The following is a 24,526-nucleotide window of genomic DNA, read 5'->3' on the forward strand; positions in this document are numbered from 1 at the left end:
AGTTACCGTGCTCGTTACCACAATAATAACGTAGTTACTGTAACGCGTTACTTAATAACGCGTTAGTCCCAACACTGTGTATGACAAATAACATGTTAAATACTCTGTTCTAGTTTTATAGCTCTAGTTTTCTAGACTTAAAGCTTCAACATGATCTTGCTCCTCTTCTTGTTTGGGCGACTCTGGGTGCTGAGTCCTCTTTAATGTTGAGAATTTTTTCAGTCTTTGTTTATTAGAGCAGTAAGTAGAGCTTGTGAGCTGCTCTCTTCCTGTTACAACTCTGACCTTCCATATTTGTTTAATCATTATGCTGAAAAGGCCTTTGATCACATCATGAATGCAGAATTACAGCAAATACAGTCACGTTCTTCTGAGTCTGCCAGGAGGACGTGGCTGTTCAGCAATTATTAATTTCTTTAGAATCTGATGGTGTTTACTGCCTGGTGTTAGTGATGTTTACTGTGGAGAGTTTTGTTCCATTTGGCCAATGATATCACAGTGATTAGTGAAAACACCCTCTCAGGCAGCTATAAAAGAAAGCAGGACAAACTCTCTGCAGAAATCCTGTACAAAGAAGCTTCAGCAGCTCTTCATCACACTTTGAGACTTAAAGCTCCAACATGATCTTGCTCCTCTTCTTGTTCAGTCTGGCTCTGGGTGCTCCTTCTGAGTCTCCTTCTGATGGCAATGAAGTGAAGCTACAACTTGGTAACCATCCTATATTCTGACTCTTCCCTCCCTTCTTGTATTTTAACTTTATTTGTGTGGGTTTTTTTTTTTTTATATTTTAATTACATTTTAGTCAAACACTCCAGGATTTTCTGCTTGTTATGTTTCAGCAGTCAGTGATACAAAATTCTTGGTGCTGGATTGTAACACAAATGTTTTCCCCATGTCAGATGGGTTCTACTGTACCGTAGAGTTATTATAAAGACTGCTTATAAACACAATAAGAGCAGCTTACTTCTCTGCATGTTTCACAGTGTCAACTGTGCAGACATGCTTATCTGATATTCAGTGTCACGGTTCACTGAGGACTCACACGCAGGACTCTTGAACTTGAGAAGATCACAGTGGCATTTACTACACTTTTCACCAGGTGTGTGTACAGACAGTTCGGGGAATAGTGCTATATACAAAGGTGACAGGAGTATGGGCTCCAGGGGATCCAAGGTGGGGAGGACAGGGGGAAAACACTCCTTCCTCTTCGGTCACTCACTGCTTGCTGCCAGCCACTCTCCAATCACTCACGACCAGTGTTGGTCAAGTTACTTGAAAAAAGTAATCAGTAACTAATTAATGATTACTTCCCCCAAAAAGTAATCCTGTTACTTTACTGATTACTTATTTTCAAAAGTAATTAATTACTTAGTTACTTTTTAAAAACACAATTTACAACCTGAAGAGGTGATAAAGCGATAGATCTTTCATCCCAATTCTACTTTTTCTGCATAATCCATCATACAAAATGTAATCAAATGGAAAAGTCTTTTTTTTTTTTACTTTTTTTATTAGTTTTAATCTTTTGACTTTATCCATCAAGCAAAATTTAAATTATATGCACCATTCTCTGACTTGAAGAAATTAGTTGAATATTTAAACCTATTTTCTGCACATTCCAGCACATAAAATATTTTTTTGTGTGTGTGTTTACACTCAGTCTTTCAAATAGATGCAAGTAAAACACAGCAGAAAATAAATAAAGTCAAAGACTCAGCGGTCCTTTTGCTCTATTTTCACCTGTAAAGCAGGAGTGGGGTAGGCGGAGGTTTACCCTGGTGCAGGTGTGCTGCAGCGGTCAGTGGAAGAATCCGCGAGTTTCTCTGTGAATTTCTCATTACGTCGTAGCTGCTTACTTGGAAGTTTAGGGGGTTTTTTTCGCTCTAAAAAGAAGTTTTCTTCCCACGCACGATGGACGCTAATGTTTTTGTCACTTTTTATGGAATCAAACTTAAAGTAAGGTCAGTACTTCCGCGCTTTAAACGCTGCATGCTCATACTCTCTCCCGTACTCGATATATGATCCATTGTTGATCTGCACACAGCTGTTGTCACAAACGTCGCACTTGCCTACATCACTGTCGTGAGACATTCTCGCAAAAAAATCACGGTTTTAGTAACGCAGTAACGCAGTGTTCCTATGGGAAAGTAACGGTAATCTAATTACCGTTTTTGCAATAGTAATCCCTTACTTTACTTGTTACTTGAAAAAAGTAATCGGATTACAGTAACGCGTAATGCATTACTGTTACTGAGTTACTGAGATGAGCAGCGTTACTGCCCATCTCTGCTCATGACAAGGAATCCTCTCAGGGATCCAGGCAATCCGAGTCACACAACAATCCAGCAATGAAAGCTAATATCCCTTTGACCATGCTGAGCGATACAACTGGATTGGACTGAGTGACCTCCATAAAGAAGGCAGATGGATGTTGTCTAATGGGTGTGCAGTGAGTTTTGTCTACTGGCATGCAGGACAACCAGACAACGATGGAACAAATGAACACTGTGATACCTAATTGTACATTAAACCTGCACTGTTTATGCTATCTGTCTTTTGTGTGTTTGTGTGACAGTCTCAAAATTCCACTAATCTTGATTTTCATATTAACCACTGGCAGCTGCACTCGAAGGAAATATTTACTCATCATTTTCATCTCAAAATTTATGGAAGGGAAGACTGGAGTTTCATCAGTTTCTTCTTTGCTGTTTCACAAATCATATCTTTACCTTTTCCATTTCCTTTCTGCCCACTGCACTATTTCCTTAAAAACTCCCTACCTCCACAGTTATGTCATCTGGACCAGCTGCCTTTCCACTACACTGATACAAAAAACATCTTTAAAAAAGGTAATATTCCAGCAGCTGGGGCACCAAAATACGACCATAAAATAACAGAAAATAACTGTCCCATAAAAATACAGTTTGTTGCGCTAATTTGACATGGGATTCTGCCTTTTCCAAGTGCTTTTAGACATTAAATTAGGAACATTTTTGCGCGATCAAACAATGAAATTACCTATAAACAAGGTCAATGAATGTGGAAATATGAATCATAATACGTAAATGTACAGAAATATACAGTTAACAGTTGGTTTGAATAATAATTGACTGCATGCCCTGGGATAGACTGACAGAGGCGAGGCTGCCATATCGCACCATCGGCCCCTTTGGCCATCACTAGTAGGCGGTAGGTGAAGAATCCTGACCACGGATACAACAACGGAGAGTGTCCGAGCCAGGGCTCGAACCGGCAATGTTCTGATCACAAGGCGAACTGCCAACTCTTGAGCCACGAACGGCCTAACTAGCAACAATAATAATACTAATGTGATGTAACACAAGCTTATAGGGATCATGTTATATACTTTTCCATAGCATTACATTTGAATTCAACAGTTCAATCTTTCAAATAATGGACAGATATTTGTGGGATCATGATACATTTGTGAATATATTTTAATCTAAATATGCATATGTACAGACAGATACATTTAATAATCATGACAATTATGTTGTATTACATTACAGTGGTCAAAGAAGCTTGCAAAGACAAGCGTCTGGACTTCTTTAAGTTGCTTGAAGACGTTTCACCTCTCATCCGAGAAGCTTCTTCAGTTCTAAGGTCAAATGGTGGAGAGTCCCAGATATAAACCTAGTGGGAGTATCCCCCCACAGAGGGACAAAAGGACCCCCTGATGATCCTCTAGTCGCCTGAGCCAAGGTGTGAAACTGGGCGTGGGTCCAAATCAGCCAGAGTTTCGGGTGTGTTCATTGTGAACACAAGCGCATGGCACAACACAGAAGAGCCACCTCCACAGGACAAGACTCAGCAGTCCATCTGCATCTTAAGGATAAAGGACACTCTTTTGAGGATGCCAATGTTCACATTTTGGACAGAGAGGACAGATGGTTTGAAAGAGGAGTGAAAGAAGCCATCTATGTCCACTGTGAGCGACCATCTTTGAACAGAGGCGGGGGTTTACGACACCAACTCTCTGCCATCTATAATCTAGTTTTGAGATCCCTTCCCAGACGCCTTAACGCCCACTCACATCCTGGGCCATCTGACCTCAGGAATTCGCATGATAAGGTGGGGCCAGGTTTCACAATGAACACACCCGAAACTCTGGCTGATTGGGACCCACACCCAGTTTCACACCTTGGCTCAGGCGACTAGAGGATCATCAGGGGGTCCTTTTGTCCCTCTGTGGGGGGTTACTCCCACTAGGTTTATATCTGGGACTCTCCACCATTTGACCTTAGAACTGAAGAAGCTTCTCGGATGAGAGGTGAAACGTCTTCAAGCAACTTAAAGAAGTCCAGACGCTTTTCTTTGCAAGCTCCTTTGACTACGATGACCTGGATGACTGAGAACCTTCACAGACTTACATTACAGTGATTTAACGTTAATTTACATTCAAAATGTGAAGTCAAAGTCTATTTACGTAACTTTAATGATATTCTACAAGAACAGAACATTACTGTAAAATGCACAGTAAAATACCTTCATATTAGGGTTTTTTCCTACGGTCGCAGCGTTACCCGCGACCTTGTTGTTAGTTCACATTCATTGGCCGATGCTTAGCGTCATGTTATTTATATTAATTGCAATTCCTACCTCTACATTTCTTTTTCAAAATATATAATTAGCACAGCGTGTCCATGCAATGTTTTACATTGTTGCATGCAGAGAAATCTAAACAAAGAAGCTCACAGAGAGAGATTGAGCTTGTTATTTAACCCCAAGCTGGTAGGGGGAGCTCCTTAATAAAACACTTGTGGTGCTACAGTATGCCTCAAGGTTCAACAACAGCACAACAGAAGTCACTCATGGTACAGCACGCTCTCTACAAAACAACAACTGTCAGTGACTCTGCACCACGGCGTAAACACAACATTCAAGATAACAGTTTAAAGTAACGTAACCATAAACAATAAAACAAGAACATCTAAACAGCAGCACATGTCCCAAGGCATGATGGGAGACATTCCTGGATGTATTTTTACTATCTAAATATGCATATGTACAACAAAATATATTTAACAAACAAGTAAATTGTGTTTTATTACATTTACAGTGATGTTATGTTGTTTTACATTTGACGTGTCAGATCACAGTCTACTTATGTAAATGTAATGATATTCTAGAAAAACAGTACACAACTGTAAACTACACAGTAAAATACTTTGGCATTACTATTTTTTGGAACAGTGTAGCTGCCCTCACTCCCTCCTTACTAATCCTCTGCATTTCCTGATGTCCTCATGTCTCTCTCATTTTCTTCATTCCATCACTCTCTTAACTTGTTGGTATATTTCTGTTTCTATCGTTATCAGTGTTGGTCAAGTTACTTAAAAATAGTTATTAGTAATTAGTAGTAATTAGTAATTAGTTACTAATTACTGATTAAAATTAAATTATATGCAACAGTCTTTAACTCGAAGAAATTTGTTTAACATTTAAACCTATTTTCTGCTTATTCCAGCATATAAAATGAAATCATTTTTGTGTTTACACTCACTTTTCAAATAGATGTAAGTAAAACAAAGCAAAAAAATAGATAAAATAAAGATTCAAGTCTTAAATCAGTTTTCACATGTTTACCTGGAGCGGGGCCATTGGAGGATTGCCCGGTGCCCCAGCGTTCATGTCAGTGGGGGGATCCGGGGGTTTCTCTGTTAATTTCACATTCCTGTGGTGGCGTGCTATGTGCTTGCTCACATTTGAAGTTGAATTTTTCGCTGTAGAAAGAAGTTTTCTTCCCACACAGTGTACAGCGGACGCTGGAAAATAACTCAAAATGTTAGAAATATTCCAGTGTTAGAAAATCAGCACTGCTCAGTGTTAGCCATTGTTAATCTTCAAAACTGACTAGGTTACTTCTAAACATATAACACTGTCAAAAGTGTTAATTTAACACTCAACAGTGTTGTATTTAACACTCAGAGGTGTGGACCCATATAGACACTCTCTAGTGTTAATTTGACACTGGAGATTTTGCTGTGTAGAATCGCATTTATAAATGCAAGCAGAGGAAAGAACAAAACTCTCACTTATTACATTTGATAGAAAAACCTATTTTAAAAAGAGAGCTAATGCTCTTTAATGTAGGGAAGTATATACCATACCATAAATATACAATTACAGCAAAAACAGTCACGTTCTCCTGGAAGTCCCAAGAAAATGTTACTCCTATGTCCATGTGGCAAATGATGTCACACCAGCAGTAAAAACACCCTCTCAGGGAGCTACATAAGACAGCAGCTTCAACTTTGAATTCAGAAATATGAACATCCTGTACAGTGAAGCCTAAGCAGCACCAGTAGTACCATTTAGTGAAGCTTAAACTTGGTAACTGTCCCATATATTGGTAAGCCCTCTTTTCTCTACTTTTTCCTTTATTTGTGTCTTTTGTTTTTTCACTCAAAGAACATATTGTTCATGCTTCTATATCTTTTGTTTCAGCAGTCAATGATACAAAATTCTTGATGTTGGATTGAAGCATACATTTCTTTTACCAATGTCAGATGGATTCTACTATACTGTAGTGTTATGATTATGACTTGCTGGTAAACATAATAAGATACAGCTTACTTCTCTGCATGTTTTAACTTCCACAGTGTCAACTGTGCTGAAGTGCTTGTCTGATGCACCATCTCTGAAGAATATCAAAGAAAAAAGTCTGTCACACTAACAAAAACATGATCTCTTTCATTCTTACTTTTTCATCAAGTTCTGACTGCTGTGTCTTCTTCAGATGACCACAGAGTTAAACTACTGCAAGGAAGCTGTCCCCTGTTCTGGTACAGCTTCAATCGGCGCTGCTACAAATATGTGGCCACACACATGAGCTGGGCTGATGCAGAGCTCTACTGTGAGTCACAGCGAGCCAACCTGGTGTCTATCCACAGTGAGGAGGAAGAGGAGTTGGCCAGAATCCAAACACACGTTTGTCTGCACAGTCAGCCTAACATGTTAGATACTCTGTTCTAGTTTTATATCCGTGTTAAGTTACACATTATCTTGGTATTATTCATATGCTGAAAATGAAAAAACAAACAAAAAAATCATCTAAGTTTACATTTTACATTACAGGTTTTAAGTGTTACTCCCAAGTTATTGGAGGCTCTTGTGTTCATCTTCAGTGCCAAAGGTTCAGGCTTAGGATCTCGATCCCACCTGAGCAGTGCACATCAGTTCTGTCAGTGTGACAGAAACCATCATCTTGTTTGTTCTACTTATGTCTACTTATGCCACACATCAGTAGTGATGTGATTTAATGTACCCTAGTGGAGGGTTTTACAGTGTAATTGTTTCATTGTTTCCTGAACCCACAGTGAGTGGATCTCTGCAGCCAGACGTGTACAGCTGTTTCACAGGCAGCAACATAAGCACATGTCATATTTTTATGTAAGTTTACAAATTAAGTTTACTCAACTGACTAAAGAACTATTTACATTTTTCTTAGGAATGATGCATGCTTCTCATTATGAACAGAAATTATTTTTTCAGATTATTTTTTGCTGTGTGCTTGTTATGACATAAATATAATTCCATAGTCATACAGCACTGTCTGTGAAGATCTCAGATGGCTGGCAGTTCACACTGTATTTACTTCTCTTTCTAAGAAAGAAAAAGAAAGAAAGAAATCGGGCTGCATCGGGGGAGTTTGTTCTCTCTCTGTTTACTAGAGGAGCTGAGGAGTTTTTTTCTTTTCTCTTCCTGTAGATGCTCTGGTCTGATCTGTTTTAGTAACCGATTCCTTTTATGACACAATAGAATATAATTTCACAGTAAAAACAGGCACGTGTGAAATTTTACCTTTTTACTGGCTTGTGTTTAGTCAGTTAGGTTTGATTAGTCATCATGCATATAACACCTTTATTGTACAATAAATATACGCTACACAACAAAAAACAAACAACCTTTGTTAATCTCTTTGGAATTTGTTTTTTTTTTCTGGCTTATGTTTAGTGTTGTTTACAGTGTATAATTTTGGTCCAGCTGGCCAGTGATGTCACACCAGCAGTGAAAACACCCTCTCTGGCAGCTATAAAAGAAAGCAGCCTCGAATCCTGTACAAAGAAGCTTCAGCAGCTCCTCATCACACTTTGAGACTTAAAGCTCCAACATGATCTTGCTCCTCTTCTTGTTTGGTCCGGCTCTGGGTGCTCCTTCTGAGTCTCCGTCTGATGGCAATAAAATGAAGCTCCAACTTGGTAACCATTCTATGTTTTACTTCGTAACCATTCTATGTTTTCCTTATGTTTCTGATGTTTTTTGTTTCAGCAGGTAGTGTTATCCAAAAAGTATTAGTGTAGGATTATAATATGGATTTCTTTTCTTCCCATACCAGATGGTTTCTGCTAAATCATAGAGTTATGATAAAGACCTGCTAATAACCATAATAAGCCCCACTTTCTTCTCTGTGTATTTTAACTTTCACATTGATGGGCAGACTTTCATCTTTCATTTTGGCACCATAAATAAGTAAGATTAAAGTTAGATAATAGACTTCTTACAAAGTGAAGCCATGTACAGTAACAGTCATTTCAACTTTCACTGTGGCAGTTATTTGTAGCATTGATCTGTAAATGACAGACATGTAACCAATCTTCTCTGAATAGTTCAGGGGTTTAACAATGAAGATGTGAAGGCTTGAAAACTAGACCAAAGAAAACAGTCTGTCACCAGGTGTCACCCTTGAAATACCAGAGCTGACCAGCTTTATTTCTGCAAAAACACGATCTCTTTAACTCGTACTTTTTCACTTGATCCTAACTGTGTCTGTGTCTTCTTCAGATAACCACAGAGTTCAACTACTGCATGGAAACTGCCCCATGTTCTGGTACAACTTCAATGGCCGCTGCTACAAATATGTCGCCGCACATATGAGCTGGGCTGATGCAGAGCTCTACTGTGTGTCACAGGGAGCCAACCTGGTTTCTATCCACAGCCAGGAGGAAGAGAACTTTGTCAGAACCTTAATTAAGAACTTTGACCACACTGAGGGAATCACATGGATTGGTCTGAGTGACCTTCATAAAGAAGGCAGATGGATGTGGTCTGATGGTTGTGCAGTTCGGTTTGTCCACTGGTATCCACAACAGCCAGACAACTGGAAGGGAATTGAACACTGTGGTCACATGAACTATTCAAATGTAAAGAAGTGGAATGACTTCCCATGTTCTGTAATTTCTCCTTCTGTTTGTGCAACACGAATAACCTGTCCTAAAACATAAAACAAAACAAAAATATACATTTAACCTTCAATGTTTCTGTTATATGTCTTTTATATGTTTGTGTGACACTGACAAAATTCCATTGACCTTGATTTTCCTAAATGTGTAATGAACAACTAGCAATAAAAAAAAGAAAGAAAGAAAAAAAGTATGTTTGCTGTGCTTTTCATCCCGTCTGCTGCAGCCTTAGTGGTGTTTAGTGTACCGAGTGTTGTGGAAGTTTTCCATTTAAATAAAGCCTGCAGACGAGCGGTAGCTAACATTCTTTAATCCAAACACACAAAGAACAGAAAACCAAGCTTGTGGAGAGCCTACATGACCGCGGGGCAGGTCAGCAGAGTCTCCCTGAGCCTAGCATGGCTCTCAGTTAAATACCTTCTTCAGGAACAAAAGGCAGTACACAGCTGTTTCACACCTTAAGGTTCACACTCCCTTGCTACCTCCCAGAGTCCTCAGAGAGACAAAAGACTCTTCCTGTGGCGTGGTCTGCTTCCCCCAACTTCCTTACTACACCCCCACCATTTGTCTTACTGTATGAGTGTCAGACATGTTAAAATCCAGTGGCACCAAGGCATTATGCAATAAAATAATGTGATTAATACATAAGTAAAAGAAATTCCTATACATGAGACCAAGGAAAGAATCAATGGAAAATAAATTTGAAACATAGTTTAGCTTGGCGATATACCTTGGTAAACACTGATACACCCTCTCAGTACAGAAAATCCAACGTTAACCCTGAAGTTGGGTTTCTAGTCTGCTCTTTGAAGAGGATGAAGAGTGGAAAGGCAGTTGGTCCAGATAACATACCCATGATAATACAGAGAGGAGTGGACTAACTAACCAGAATGTTTAACACAGTCTTGGAAAGTGAGAGGATGCCTCGGAAATGAAGAAGAAACTGGTACCGATTTTCAACAACAATGGTGATGTGCAGACCTGTAGTAACTAAAGGGGAATAAAGCTCATCACCCATACCATGAAGATATGAAAAATAGTTTATGAAGCTAGTTTAAGAAAAGCAGAAGTATGCAAAGAAAAAGCACTACAGATATCAGGTTGTTAGGTCCATGACAGTATGAACCCTGTTTCCAGGTCCAAACTACTCTGCATTTATTAAGGCTGTTGTGTTTTTAACACGTTTTAATCTTTGTATCTTGATCTATTTAATCTGAAGAACTGATCACTATCTGCCTCTCTCGGCTCTTATTTCCACTATTCATTGGTAGCATGTTTGCTTAGTTTTTAAAACCTTACTATGCAGCATTAATGACTAACCTTGTATTGTGGATGGATTATCTCCGTTGTTCTCCTGACTGAAGTTTGCCGGTTGCATTTGTCTCTAACTATCGGGAACCCTCGCGTTAACTTTCACTGAGTGGAAGAAACGTTAGCGTTCATCCTCCAGGTTCACTGCATTTATATACTGTCATAAACTGGCTGTGTGGAGGCAGAAGAGGACCCAAACGCAAAACTCACGGAGACTGGAACTGAACTCAAAAATGCTGCTTTATTGCAGAAGTGCAAAGTAACAGAACCAAAACCGGGAATATAAACTGAAGACCGAGGGAACAGAAAGCCACACAGGTTCGGGGAAGAGACATTGACGACACAACACTGGACTGGGGGAGACAAGCACATAAATACACAGAGGGTTAACGAGGGAAGTGGGAACACACGGGGACACAGCTGACACAGATAACCATAACGAGACAGGGCGGGGTGAACATAACATGACGTATACAGGCTCGAGAGTCACAAAGTAAAACAGGAAGTACACGGGGGTTCAGACAGGAGGAGAGAGAGAGAGAGCACAGGGAGAACATAGACATAACGGGCAGGGGAAACATGGAATAAACACAAAGAGAGACGAGGGCTCATAAATACACAGAGGGGCACACAGGGGGTAAGAGTCACGAAGGGAAAACACTTAGGGAACAACACAACAGGGCAACTCAGGAAACATGGCCTAAATAAGGAACAAAATACAACAAATACAAGAAACTAAGAATACTGGGCCCACATGGCCCAGGATCATGACATATATAGCTAACCATAGCTGTGTCGCAACTCGCTAGTGATCACGTAGCACATCGTTATATACCAGCTAGTCCAACTTCTTCATTTATGTTGGACGCGATGGCTGAGCTGTACTTTTTAATTTTTTAGAAATCCCTCTGTCATAACATGGTATATCACCTTTAGATGGAAACTAGTGAGCTAACTCCCTCTGTTAAACTTCGTAAATTCTGATTTCATGAATGCCTGGATGCTAAACTTATTTGTTACACCTTGTAGAGCAGCCACATTGATCATTTTATTAAAGATTAGATGAATTTAGACAGTTTGGAACTCTCAGTGACCCTGCAGTGTTTGTTTCACTTTGGGACCTGAAGCGGAGTTTGGACCCAGAAAAAGCTAATGACGTCAGACTTAAAGACCAGATAATGTTTGCTTTGAGAGTGTTGATGGAGAAGTACAGAGGAGGTCAGAAGTTGCGGTGCAGCTCACTGTGTCTTGGTGGATCTAGAGACAGAATGTGATAGAGTGCCAAGACAGAAACTGTGGTACTGTATGAGGAAGTCAGAAGTGGCAGACAAGTATGTGAGAGTGGTGCAGAACATCTATAAGGACAGAGAGACAGCACGAGGTACGTGGTATTAGTGTGGACGTGTGATTACATCAGAGATCGTCTCTTTGCTCCTTCGTATTTGGTAGATGAGGTCAGGCAGGACGCTCTACGGACTGTGATGTTTGCAGATCACATTGTAAACTGTAGTGAGAGTAGGGAGCAGGTGGAGTAGGGCCTGGAGAGGTGGGGGTATGCTCTGAGGAGAAGAGGGATTAAAGCAGAAGCAAGACAGAATACATGTGTGTGAATAAGAGGGAAACAAGTGTAACAGTGAAGCTACAGTGAAGTTACTAACAGAAAGTAACACTATCCATAAACTGTAATCAGTGTGTCCATTCAGAAAATCCTGTCTGAATGCTAGGTTTACATGTTATGTGATGGCAACGTCGGAAATGGAAACGTCGCAGGAAAAACCAAAAGAACATTATTCTCATAAGGTCACATAGTTTTTAGATGTTTGATGTTTAACTGTGTTGGTTTCTACCTGTTTCTAACTATGGCCCAGTTTCCTTCTAAATGATCCTTTAAGACTTGAAGCTACTGAGGGTCATGCCCTCTTTCCGTACTCCCTAGCTGAAAGCCTCTCATCTTTCCATCTCTTTGTGTATGTTCAAGAAACTTTAGTAAAGGGATATGGTGGAAGTTGAGATGAAAAAACCTTTAAGACTGCACTTCACATTTTAGAATAGAAAGTGAGGCAAACCCCCCACATGAGTGCCAAAGGACAGCCTAGCTGGCACAGCAGTGGTTATGATCTGCTTTTAGTTTAAACGTTTATTTACTGCAGGGATTTCATTTTGGTGAATTTAAAAATGTAATAGACAAAAGGGAGCTTAAATATTTGTATGCACAGTAAATATTTCAAAGTGGCAAAGTAAAAAAGAAGTTAAATAGACGGTCTTTCCTTTTATTGACTCTAAAGGTCTAGGCTGGCCACAATCACTTCATTTATGTGTTCACAATTATAAAAGCTGTGCACAGAGTTTGTTTTGTATTTTTTACTGGAGAGGCTTGTAAACCTCTGTTTCTTCCGGGTACAGTAACCTATTCTGTTTTTCTTTTTGCTGATAATGTGACTTTGTAATATAATAAAACCATAAATACTCAGACAAACAAACAGTGAAGTTCTCCTGAAAGTGCCAAAGCCCAGTTTAATACATAGTAAAGTAAAAATGCTTTGTGATGTCATTGAGATGTGCACGGTTTTTAACCCTCTGTTCCCTTTCTGTTATGGCCCAGGTCAATTTTTGGACTCTGCAATTATTCAGATTAATATTAATAAGATAAGATAAGATAAGATAAGATAGAACTTTATTAATCCCTCGGGTGGGTTCCTCTGGGAAATTCGATTTCCAAAAAAGCACAGCACCGACAGAAGTTACAGAGTTACAGAATATTATATATATATATATACACACACACACACACACATATATATAATACAGAGACAATATAAATAAAATATACGAAGGGGATAAATAGAATAAATAGGAATAAAAAATAAAAATACAAGTGAATTGCACATTTCAAGTATTGAGTCTATTGCACTGTTGACTATTTACAAAAGTATTGCACAAAAGGTATTGCACAGTGAGGTGAAGAGGCACTACAGCTTAGTTGTTCCCCCCTCCTTTGTCCTCCTGTTTCCCCTCCCTCTCCCCTCCAGAGAGGAGTTAAACAGTTTGATGGCGTGTGGGACAAAGGAGTTTTTAAGTCTGTTAGTTCTTGTCTTGGGGAGAAGCAACCTGTCACTGAACAGACTCTTCTGGTTGTTAATGGCCGTGTGCAGAGGATGCCCAGCATTGTCCATAATGTCCATCAGTTTCTTTAATGTCCTTTTCTCTGCCACTGTCACCAGAGTGTCCAGCTTCATGCCGACCACAGAGCTAGCCTTCCTGATCAGTTTCTCCAGCCTGGATGAGTCCTTCTTTGCTGTGCTGCTCCCCCAGCACACCACAGCATAGAAAAGTACTCCAGCAACCACTGACTGGTAAAACATCCTCAGGAGCTTCCTGCAGATGTTAAAAGACCTCAGCCTCCTGAGGAAGTACAGTCGGCTTTGTGCTTTTTTATACAGGTGCTCTGTGTTGCATGACCAGTCCAGTTTATTGTCCACCCACAGCCCGAGGTACTTGTACTTGTTGACCACCTCCACCTCCTCCCCCTCTATCTGAACCGGCAGTGGACCTGCTCTAGACCTCCCGAAGTCCACAACCAGTTCCTTAGTCTTTGAGGTGTTGAGTTGCAGGTGGTTTGTATGACTCCATGCGACAAAGTTCCTCACCAGACTTCTGTACTCCTCTTCCTGATCATCCCAGATACACCCCATGATGGCTGTGTCGTCTGCAAACTTCTGAATGTGGCATAATTCAGAGTTGTAGCAGAAGTCAGAGGTGTACAGGGTGAAGAGAAGAGGGGACAGCACAGTTCCCTGTGGTGCTCCTGTGCTGCTGACCACTGTGTCAGACGTGATGTCCTTCAGCCTGACGTACTGTGGTCTGTCGGTGAGGTAGTCGGAGATCCAAGCGACCAGGCATGGGTCCAAGATGTAATGAAAAGAACTTTTGTGTTTCCCTGTCAGTATTCCACTGTCTCTATATTGTATATATTGAGTCTTTTTGTCATGATGTTCACTCTGTGCCATTTATAAAGTTTGCAAAAAAACAAGAGTAAAGAAATAAATTAAGAATAGCAATCTGTCTGGGGTGCTCTTTTCATACACTGTAAACATTAAAAGAGAGACAATAGTTAAAATTAAAAAATATGTTTCAAAGTTGCAAATTACAATACTATAAAAAACAAAAATCTACTAAACCAAAGGTTTTAATTGTTTATCTACCTGCCTCTGAACAGGCCGCCCACGATCACTTCATGTATATGTGTTCACTACAATAAAAAGTGTGCACATGGTTTGTTTTGACAGTTGTTGTTTTTTTTACTGAGAATGATCGCACACTTCTATTTCCTCTTCCTGGTATAGTAACCTATTCTGTTAAGCATTTTGTTGATGATGTGATTTTATAATATAATAAAACAATAAATACTCAGACAAACAAACAGCGAAGTTCTCTGGAAAAGGCCAGAGCTCAACACGTGTCAATAAGTAGTTAAGTGATGTCTTTGAGTTGTGGATAATTTTACCAAAACACACTTGAATCCTGTAAAAACAAGACTTAGAGCTCAATGATGATCTCATAAATAAATAATATGTCTGTCCTGGACCTTGTGTTAGAAATGAAGTAAGCTCACTAATAAAAGGAAAGTCAAGGAGAACATTTATAAATACATTTATAAGCTGCTTAATGTCACAATTTTCCAGAGTTTTCTAATGACATGTAGCTTTTGTGACAAGGATTTAACAGCTGGTTTGATATCATGATAAATATCACACATATCCAACAGGTGTGTATCAATCTGAATGCATGAAAACATTATTAGTGTACTTACTACTATTACTATAATTACTGCGTAGAGTAAAAAGTAAGTATTTCTGTCTCTCTCCTTTTGCATACTTGCACAGAGGCAGTCAGGCGATATTCAATATGCAATCAAATAATAAATGAGTTTATTGATATCCATTGATGTCTATATAAAGCATTGTGAGATCACAAAAACCTTGATGAAGACTAAATGTATTCAAAAATCATGCAGTTTGTGGGGATAGGTTAAGTGACTAATCTAAATTGCCCATAAGTGTGAATGCAGGAGGGAATGTGAGTGCAAGTGGTTGTCTCTCTCTCTGTGTGTTAGCCCTGCGACAGACTGGCGACCTGTCCAGGGTGTACCCCGCCTCTCGCCCTATGACAGCTGGGATAGGCTCCAGCGCCCCCCACAACCCTGAAAAGGATGAGCAGAAGCGAATGGATGGATGGTATTCAAAAATCCATCTATAAACCAAAGATCCGAATTATGTTATTTAATTTATTTTAAAATTTGTATTTACTTCAACTTTACTGGCTGCCATAGCAGAGTCACATATCTCTGTCTGGGTTGACTACATAGAGAGGATCCTTCTGAGAGGGAGAGTTCAATCTGTCTTTGTTTACTGGAGCAGTTCAGGAGTTTCTATTTGGTCCTTCCTGTTAGAGATCTGATTCACCCTGTTTGATTAATCATTATGCTGATATAGCTTTGTGGTACCATAAACATAAATTACACATCAGCTCAGTTCATTGGAATTTGATGTATTTTTCTGGCTCATTTTTAGTGTTATTGTTTAGAGTGGGGTGAAAACACCCTCTCAGGCAGCTATAAAAGAAAGCAGCTCCAACTCTCTGCAGAAATCTGAACATCCTGTACAAAGAAGCTTCAGCAGCTCCTCATCACACTTTGAGACTTAAAGCTCCAACATGATCTTGCTCCTCTTCCTGCTCGGTCTGGCTCTGGGTGCTCCTTCTGAGTCTCCTTCTGATGAAAATGAAGTAAAGGTCCAACTCGGTAACTTTTTTTTGTCCATTTTTTTTTTTGTCTTTTTAATATTATTTAGCAAATAATAGATTTTAAATGCACCTTTATCATGTTTCTTGTTTTGTTTTGCTCAGGATAAATATGTGTTAGTGTAATTGGGGATACGTGCATTAATTTGGTTCCACGTTTCAAACCTCCAGCAGAACCAGGCTCAGACAGGAGCAGCCATTTGCTGTGACTGGTGGAACTTTAGGCCTCATCAAAAAGAAAAGCTTAATATTAAAAGTAGATTATTGATTATCTGTGTCCTTAATCCAAAATGGCTGATTACACATTAGAGGAGGCTTAAAGCGGAAGGCTCTGCCTCCCATTCTACTTTTAATTAACCTCAAAACCACAAGTAAACCAGCAGTCTGAGAGCAAAGTACTCCATTGCTCTTAAAATAAGACGTAGCCTGAGTATTTAATACCTTGTATGTGAGGAGAAGGATTCTTAATTTTAATCTGGATTTAGCAGGGAGCTGATGCAGTGAAGCTAATATGTAATGTTTCTTTCTATTCCCTGAAGTACATAGAGAAAAGCAGCCTGACACCAGGTCTCTTCAGGTTTCTTCTGTCACTAAAAAACAAATCATGATCTTTTTCCTCTTCTTGTTTCTGTCTTTTTCAGATGACCGAGCAGTGAAGCTGCAGCATGGAAACTGTCCAACGTTCTGGTGGAGCTTCAACGGCCGCTGCTATACGTATGTAGCTACAGCGATGAGCTGGTCTGATGCAGAGTTCCACTGTTTGTCACAGGGAGCCAACCTGGTGTCCATCCACAACATGGAGGAAGAGAACTTTGTCAGATCCTTGATCAGGAACTTTGATCCTGCTCAGAGAGCCTCTTGGATTGGACTCAGTGATGTTCACAGAGAGGGCAGATGGATGTGGTCTGATGGCTCTGTGGTACGCTTTTTTAACTGGCTTACAGGCGAGCCAAACAACCTGGGAAAAAACGAACACTGTGTGCAAAACAACTTTGGTCCTGTTAAGAAGTGGAATGACGAACCATGCTCTCGTGGTTATCCCTCTGTTTGTGTAAAACGCAATGCCTGTGTTTAGAAACTAAGACACTAATTCAACATTAGACAGTTAACCTGATGTTATGTTGGCATGTAGCGTCCCTCCACAATAAATTTAGCAATGTTAATATTAATATATCCTAATTAATGTGTTTATTAATTAAACATATTAGAAGTACAGAAGGGCAAGGCTGGAGTACTGAAATTTAAGGACTCTGTAATACTATATTAAACAGATATTTTCATCATGCATTTGTTTGTTTGTTTTTCTGGATCACTTTAAATTGATAAAATGAAAGTGTTGCACAGCAATAGGTTGTTTGGGTGACTCTGGGTGCTGAGTCCTCTTTAACGTTGAGTATTTGTTCTACATTTGTTTATTAGAGAAGGCCATAACTAGAGCTTGTGAGCTGCTGTCTTCTTGTTACAACTCTGACCTTTCCTGTTTGTTTAATCATTATACTGAAAAGGCCTTTGATCATATCATGAATGCAGAATTACAGCAAATACAGTCACGTTCTTCTGAGTCTGCCAGGAGGACGTGGCTGTTCAGCAATTATTAATTTCTTTAGAATCTGATGGTGTTTACTGCCCGGTGTTAGTGATGTTTACTGTGGAGAGTTTTGTTCCATTTGGTCAATGATATCACAGTGATCGGTGAAAACTCCCTCTCAGGCAGCTATAAAAGAAAGCAGCTCCACCTCTCTGCAGAAATCCTGTACAAAGAAGCTTCAGCAGCTCTTCATCAAAGGTTGAGACTTAAAGCTCCAACATGATCTTGCTCCTCTTCTTGTTCAGTCTGGCTCTGGGTGCTCCTTCTGAGTCTCCTTCTGACGGCAGTGAAGTGAAGCTACAACATGGTAACCATCCTATATTCTGACTCTTCCTTCCCCTCCTTTATTTAACTTTATTTTTGTGGGGGTTTTTTTTATTATCTTAATCACAATTTAGTCAAATACTCCAAGATTTTCTGTTGTCTGTTTCAGCAGTCAGTGATACAAAATTCTTGGTGTTTCATTGTAACATAGATTTTTTTTCCCCCCCGTGTCAGATAAGTTCTACTATACTGTAGAGTTATGATAAAGACCTGCTAATAAACGTAATAAGAGCAGCTTACTTCTCTGCATTTTTTTAACTTTCACCATGTCAGCTGTGCAGACGTGCTTTTCTGATATTCTTCAGAGGTTAGATCAAAGAAAAAAAATGTCAGTCACACTGACAAAAACAGTTATTTGTTTTTCATCGAGCTCTGACAGCTGTGTCTTCTTCAGATGACCACAGAGTTCAACTACTGCGTGGAAGCTGTCCCCCGTTCTGGTACAGCTTCAATGGCCGCTGCTACAAATATGTGGCCACACACATGAGCTGGGCTGATGCAGAGCTCTACTGTGTGTCACAGGGAGCCAACCTGGTGTCCATCCACAGTACAGAGGAACAGAGTTTTGTGAAAAACCTGATCCAGAACTTTGACCACGCAGAGGGACTCACCTGGATTGGACTCAGTGACAAGCATAAAGAAGGCACCTGGATGTGGTCCGATGGTTGTCCACTGCGTTTTGTCTACTGGAGTCCAGCACAACCAGATAATGAGGGAGGAAATGAACACTGTGTTCACACCAATGTAGTATCAGATAAGAAATGGAATGACTACACGTGTGCTACCAATTTACCTTATGTTTGTGCAACACGCATTACCTGTCCTTAGAAGCACCGAACCTTCTGTTCCTGCTAGTACAGTGCTACAATAAAGATGTGAATGCACACTGTAATCTGTCTTTTGTGTGTCTGTGCAAAAGTCATTAAATTTCACTCACCTTGATTTTCATGAATACAGAATCATCCACTGGTAGCTCTGATGGTGGATCACAGGGAATATTTACTCATTGTTTTAATCTCACAGCCAGTGTTGGGGACTAACGGAATACATGTACCGCCGTTACACATTTAAAATACAAAATATGAGTAACTGTATTCCGCTACAGTTAACCTGCCCTTAGAAACTGAAATGTATCTTTTCGCTGCATTGTACAGAAGCAAATCGTTTTTGGCCCATTAATAGATGTTTAAAACTGCTCCAAATAAAAAGGAAAAAACAATTAAACATGAAAATTCATCATCAGTGCCACCACTGTTTAACTCTGGGGTTACAGGTCCTATGAGAAAACATGCAAGCGTGTAACTGGTGTCACAGACATGCGGGTGCATGTTTCATCAGCACGCAGTTAGTATTCAATTCAACTAACCTTGATTTTCATAAATGTGGAAACAACCACTTGTCACGGCAGGGTGCGCCGGTGTGAAGAATGAGGTAGACCAACCAAAAACAAGGAGTGAGAGTCCAGGAAAACTGACAAAATCAAACCAAAGCCAATACGAGCCTCAAAAAGTTCAGGGGGCCGACCGTGCGGGCGGCAGCACAGGAGTCCAAAGTAAAACAGGTCCGGAGGCCGGCCGTGAGGAAGACTGCAGCAACAGATCAGGAGGCCGTCCACGACACCAATGACGTCCGGCGGCCGGCCTGGAAAGTGGCCGGCGATCCCGAGGTGGCGTGGCAGCCGGAGCTGGACCAGCCGGAGCTGGACCAGGCGGAGCGGAAGTGGCAGCCGGAGCTGGACCAGGCGACGGCGTAGGCGGAGCAGAAGCTGGACCAGGCGACGGCGTAGGTGCTGCAGGCAACGGAGTGAAGAAAATATAATTTGATCAAACATTATTCAGCTTTAAATATTGTTCAGCTTTAAAGTTACTGTGCAACTGTGTAATAAAAAAGTGTGCTCACGACTTTGGCCTTGAGAGCGATAAGAAGCGATCGCCTCATCCTGCAGGTGGAAGATATCTGCAAGCGAAGAGACTAGAACACCCAAGGCCGCTTTCCTTTTATGGAGTTGTTTTTCTGCTAATGCAGCACTTTCCTCACAACCCCCTCCTGTAAGTTTTAGAGAATATATACCCATCCTCACAGCAAATATTGGGAATCTCCTGATGTGAGCTGTGTTGAGAGGTTGTCTCTGTCTCAATAAAAGTTCACTGATTCCCCATCTGCTGCAGGTGTCCGGTTGTCTTCATTCTCCGCCAGCCTGGTTAAGTCAATTCCTCCTTAACATCTAAAAGAACCTATTTAATGAAGGAAGACGGGTTCACTTTGTGTTTAATATTATTCTATTGCTGTTGTTGTTTTTTTTATATCCTTCAATTGGCGTCACGAACAGGATCCGCTCCAGGCCAAACTGGAACGGATGGGAGGACATCGGCAGTGGTCTGAGTGAACGGAGTTTGGACAAAAGCTGTGTGCACACAAAAACAAGGTAAGCAGACCTTTTATTTCTGCTATATTGAACATTATAAAAATACTTAGTGTCCAAACTCCTAGTAATTCATAACCAAAATTGTCTGGCTTACTTAAGGCTTGTTGAGAATCAGACAAGTGAATAAGAGATAAGTGAATAAGAAATAAGTGAATAAGTGAATAAAGATAAGAGTGAACTGAGGTCTGACCACGGTTGCAGCCGACGGGTTGCTTTCCGGTGTCGGATAAATACCTCAGTGCAGGTCTGGGACCTTGAAAGGGTTTATTAGTAACGCCTTTCTAAACAAATTAAAAGGTTAAAGGCCTTGAGAATATTTCTTAGTAATATTCTCTAAACTACAGAAGGGTTAGGAAGGCCCAGAGGACTTTATTAGAAAAGATCCTCTAAAACTTAAAAAGGAGAAGTACTGGTTGGAGTCCAAAGGAGGGGTCCCTTTGATCAATAGGAGAAAACGGATCTCTTCTTAAAACCCCGATGATTTTAGTGTTTTAAATGTTTTGATGTTCTGTTTGATATTGGACACACATAAATACACGCTGAATGCTTGCTGTGGAACACTGGGCAGGACAGTTTGGTTCTCCGTTGTTCACAGATTACACAATTAAAGGAACTAGGTTCCTCTTTTGGTTAAAATAATACACCACACATAGAATTTTTTTTTTTTTTTTTTTTACACATTTATTACATACATAAGGAGGGTAATGAGTGACTGCAGGTAATGTATGAAGTGTGAATGAGACGTGTGAACAAGGTGACAACCAACTAGCACCCCTATCAGGAAGCTCTAGGCAAGGTTACCCGCCAGACTCCGGTTTGGTAGAAGCTTGGTAACACCTGAAGGGATATTTCAGTGCTGACTCACCTTTAAAGCAGCGCCCCAGCTGTTAGTGCCTAACAGAGGCAGAAACCCAGCTGGCCCAAATTCTCCTTTAAAATCAATAAAAGAACACTCCTCCATTGACAGTAAAATGGATGGAGAATTAGATCGAGAAACTAATGATGATGGTTGGGGTCCCGGTGTTATTCTTAGCACATTGGGAGAACAATTAACATGTGTTGAGACAGTCATCAACTCCACACACCAGCCTAAAGAAGCAAAAAAGCAGAAAGAGTCATTGAGGAAAACAGCTGAAAGGTTAATGAAAGAAAAGGGAAAGAACGAGGGGAGTAGTGGTAATTGGGGAATAATTTGGCAGAATAAGGCTATGCAGGCAAAAGAGAAAGAGGAAGAAGCCAACTCAGCAGCAGCAGGTGCAGGTGTGATGAGCGGGGTGAGACACAGAAAGGAAGCAGATAAGCACGCAGGCCGCAAAGCTAAATTTAATCACTGGGTGTGTTTATGGGAAACTGCAAAACCACACATGAAGAAAAATAGGTCTCAGCCACCTCCCTATTCTGCCTCAACTCCTCCCTCAGCAGGCATATATCCGGTACTTAATATCTCTGGTGGAATAATGACTATTGGAGAAGAACCGCCCGTAGCTCCAACTCCCATAGATACCAAGCATTTTTGCCCAGGAAGCTCCTCTCTGTCGGCGACATCCTCAGCTAGTAGTAGAGCCCCCTCTTCTATGTCCCATTGTTTTGGAACCGGATCTGAGGGCCTAACTGACCCATTTGCGAGCGCACCATTTGCGGTTCGAATGAACAGACAGGAACCCACTGAACAACAATTAACTGATCTAGAAGCAGCATTACGCAGCTGCTTAAATGAACATAGGTCAGTGGTCCAGGGGAATAATCGTGTTGCGTCAGCCCCTCTTTCCCGGTCCAACCCCTTTGCCAGCACTCCTGTCGCTGTTAAAGGAGATCTGACCGCTACTGCAAAAACTGAGCCTGGCACTTCACCAAATGTCACAGTTACCATGTCTTTGGTGGGCCGTCAGGATCCGGAAACACAGATGAGTTTAGCCCACGTTTTTGCTGACACTGCTAACCCACCAGGCGGGGAAGAAACTGAGGATACTGATGATGAACTCAGTAACCTTAACAATACACCCCTCTCTACCTCTCCCAGTTTAGGATATCAGACTAGATCTAAGGGCCCTGTGCCTCAGCCTCCAGGCATGTTTCCCCTGGTCCAGACTAAAGCGCAACGTAGACCAGTGTACCAACCTTATTCATTCGGAGATGTCCAGGCCCTAGTGGACAAACTCCCTGACATAATGGAGGGAGGGAATGCCTGGTTGGCTGGTTTGGATAAATACACAGCTGGACAGGACCTCGCACTGGGAGATTTTAGAGCTATTATAACTAGGTGCACATCCCGATCTCAGGCAGCGGACCTGGAACAAAATGCGGGTACTACCATGCATGAGAACGAGGTGCCACTAATGCAGGCCTTGAGGTTTATTGGACCGGCCCTGCGCAAACAATTCCCACCCAAAAATCAAGGCACCTTACAGAAATTTAAATGGGAGGGAAAGCAAAATCCCACCCATTATCTAAATCAGGCTGTTGAAGACTGGGTGAACCATACAGGTCATCACCCCAGTAGGACTTGTTCACAGAGCATGTGGTTTAGAAGGGCGGTGCTGAGGGGCATTCCGGAGTCAGTAAGCCAGAAAATGGAGGATAATCCTGATTTGCAGGACTGTGACTTTGCAATCTGGAAGAAACATTTGATTTTTAATCTTAACAAAGTGCAGATTAAGTCTGATGATAAAGCGGAGAGCGTCGAAGATTTACAGTTGCAACTGTTGAAGGTTCAGCTGCAGAAAGCTAAAAACGACCTGGGTGGAAAAGGTGACAAGCCTAAAAAGCAGCTTGTGGCCGCTGCGGCTCCCCCTCCTGGTCCAGTTGCCCCTGATTTGTATCCGAACCCATGGCCAACTGATCCACAGCCCCCCCAGTATGGTGCTTATCACTCCCCGGCCCCTTATGGGCAGAGAGGTTCCCCATTTGGAGGAAACAGAGGTGGTTTCAGGGGAAGAGGTCAGATGGGAGGTGGTAGGGGAGGCCAGATGTATGTTTGTTTCCGGTGTGGACAACCTGGACACTGGGCTAAAGCGTGCCCTTTGAACCCGGCTGCTGGAAGAGGCAGGGGAGCCCGTGGTGGGCCCTATCAGCATCCTGGCCACAGAGGTGGACCTCGTGGTGCTTTAGTTGAAGTGCCCCCGGCCCCACAGATGCCTGTGATGGGGTGGGAGTACTACGAGGGTGGTCCCCAGCTATAGGACACCCCACAGACTGCCCAGGACGGTGAAGGGACAACGGCGGACCCTATGCTGTCCATAACTGTAGATAAAAGAAGAAGCAGCTTTTTAGTGGACACTGGAGCTACGTACTCCACCATTAAGGATGTTGCTCGTGAAAGACTTACTGACAGAGTGACTACAGTGGTGGGCATATCTGGGGAACCTAAAACTCTGCCTTACACCGTGCCCCTCCCCACAACGGTTGGAGATCAGACTTTGTTACACAGCTATGTTTGTTCAAAACAGGCGCCTGTGAATTTACTGGGAAGAGACTTGTTGATTAAATTAGGAGCTACAATACTCTGCTCTTCACAAGGCCTAACTGTGACTCTCCCTACCGGGGTTGTGCTTCCCTGTTCTAATGGGCCAGAGGGAGGTGGTCAGTTTCTGCTGCAACCCTCCTCCTGTTTGGCGGACTCTGCTGACATCTACTGGGCATTATTGGAAGTTGAAACACCTGCTGAACCAGGAGTTTGGACTGCTTTTCAGCAATGGCGGCCGTGGCTCTCACTCCTGCATCCTTATGTCCCTCCCCCTGACCCACCTCATGTTACACTGTTTTATGACAGGCATGACACCACCTGGTACCAGCACATGTTCCAAGAGCAGTGTGAGGGGCGGGCTTGGTCTCTGAACATGTCGTGCATTTTTGCGGCACCGGAGGGAGTGGCAGCAG

General features: G+C 41.4%; 3 protein-coding genes and 1 pseudogene across 3 annotated transcripts; all 4 read left to right on the forward strand.

The window, feature by feature from the left end:
* Window positions 1-620: 620 nt before the first annotated feature.
* LOC146643978 (lactose-binding lectin l-2-like) lies at window positions 621-9,302 on the forward strand. The gene is made up of 2 exons (XM_085396160.1): window positions 621-708; window positions 8,806-9,302. Exons 1-2 carry the CDS (start codon window positions 621-623, stop codon window positions 9,243-9,245), a joined length of 528 nt encoding a protein of 175 aa, XP_085252286.1. The 3' UTR covers window positions 9,246-9,302.
* Window positions 9,303-16,917: 7,615 nt separating this feature from the next.
* On the forward strand, window positions 16,918-17,388 carry LOC146643979 (ladderlectin pseudogene; annotated as a pseudogene).
* Window positions 17,389-18,075: 687 nt separating this feature from the next.
* LOC146643980 (C-type lectin mannose-binding isoform-like) lies at window positions 18,076-19,079 on the forward strand. The gene is made up of 2 exons (XM_085396046.1): window positions 18,076-18,208; window positions 18,620-19,079. The coding sequence occupies exons 1-2, from the start codon at window positions 18,121-18,123 to the stop codon at window positions 19,051-19,053; spliced, it is 522 nt and encodes a 173-aa protein (XP_085252172.1). The 5' UTR covers window positions 18,076-18,120; the 3' UTR covers window positions 19,054-19,079.
* A 2,239-nt stretch (window positions 19,080-21,318) lies between these two features.
* On the forward strand, window positions 21,319-23,829 carry LOC146643981 (uncharacterized). Its single transcript, XM_085395826.1, has one exon. The coding sequence runs from the start codon at window positions 21,622-21,624 to the stop codon at window positions 23,827-23,829; it is 2,208 nt and encodes a 735-aa protein (XP_085251952.1). The 5' UTR covers window positions 21,319-21,621.
* Window positions 23,830-24,526: the final 697 nt, after the last annotated feature.

The sequence above is a fragment of the Rhamphochromis longiceps genome, linkage group LG22 (assembly GCF_057381845.1).
Source record: "Rhamphochromis longiceps isolate RC_006_pf linkage group LG22, R_longiceps_female_GT1.1, whole genome shotgun sequence".
NCBI classification, from domain to species: domain Eukaryota; kingdom Metazoa; phylum Chordata; class Actinopteri; order Cichliformes; family Cichlidae; genus Rhamphochromis; species Rhamphochromis longiceps.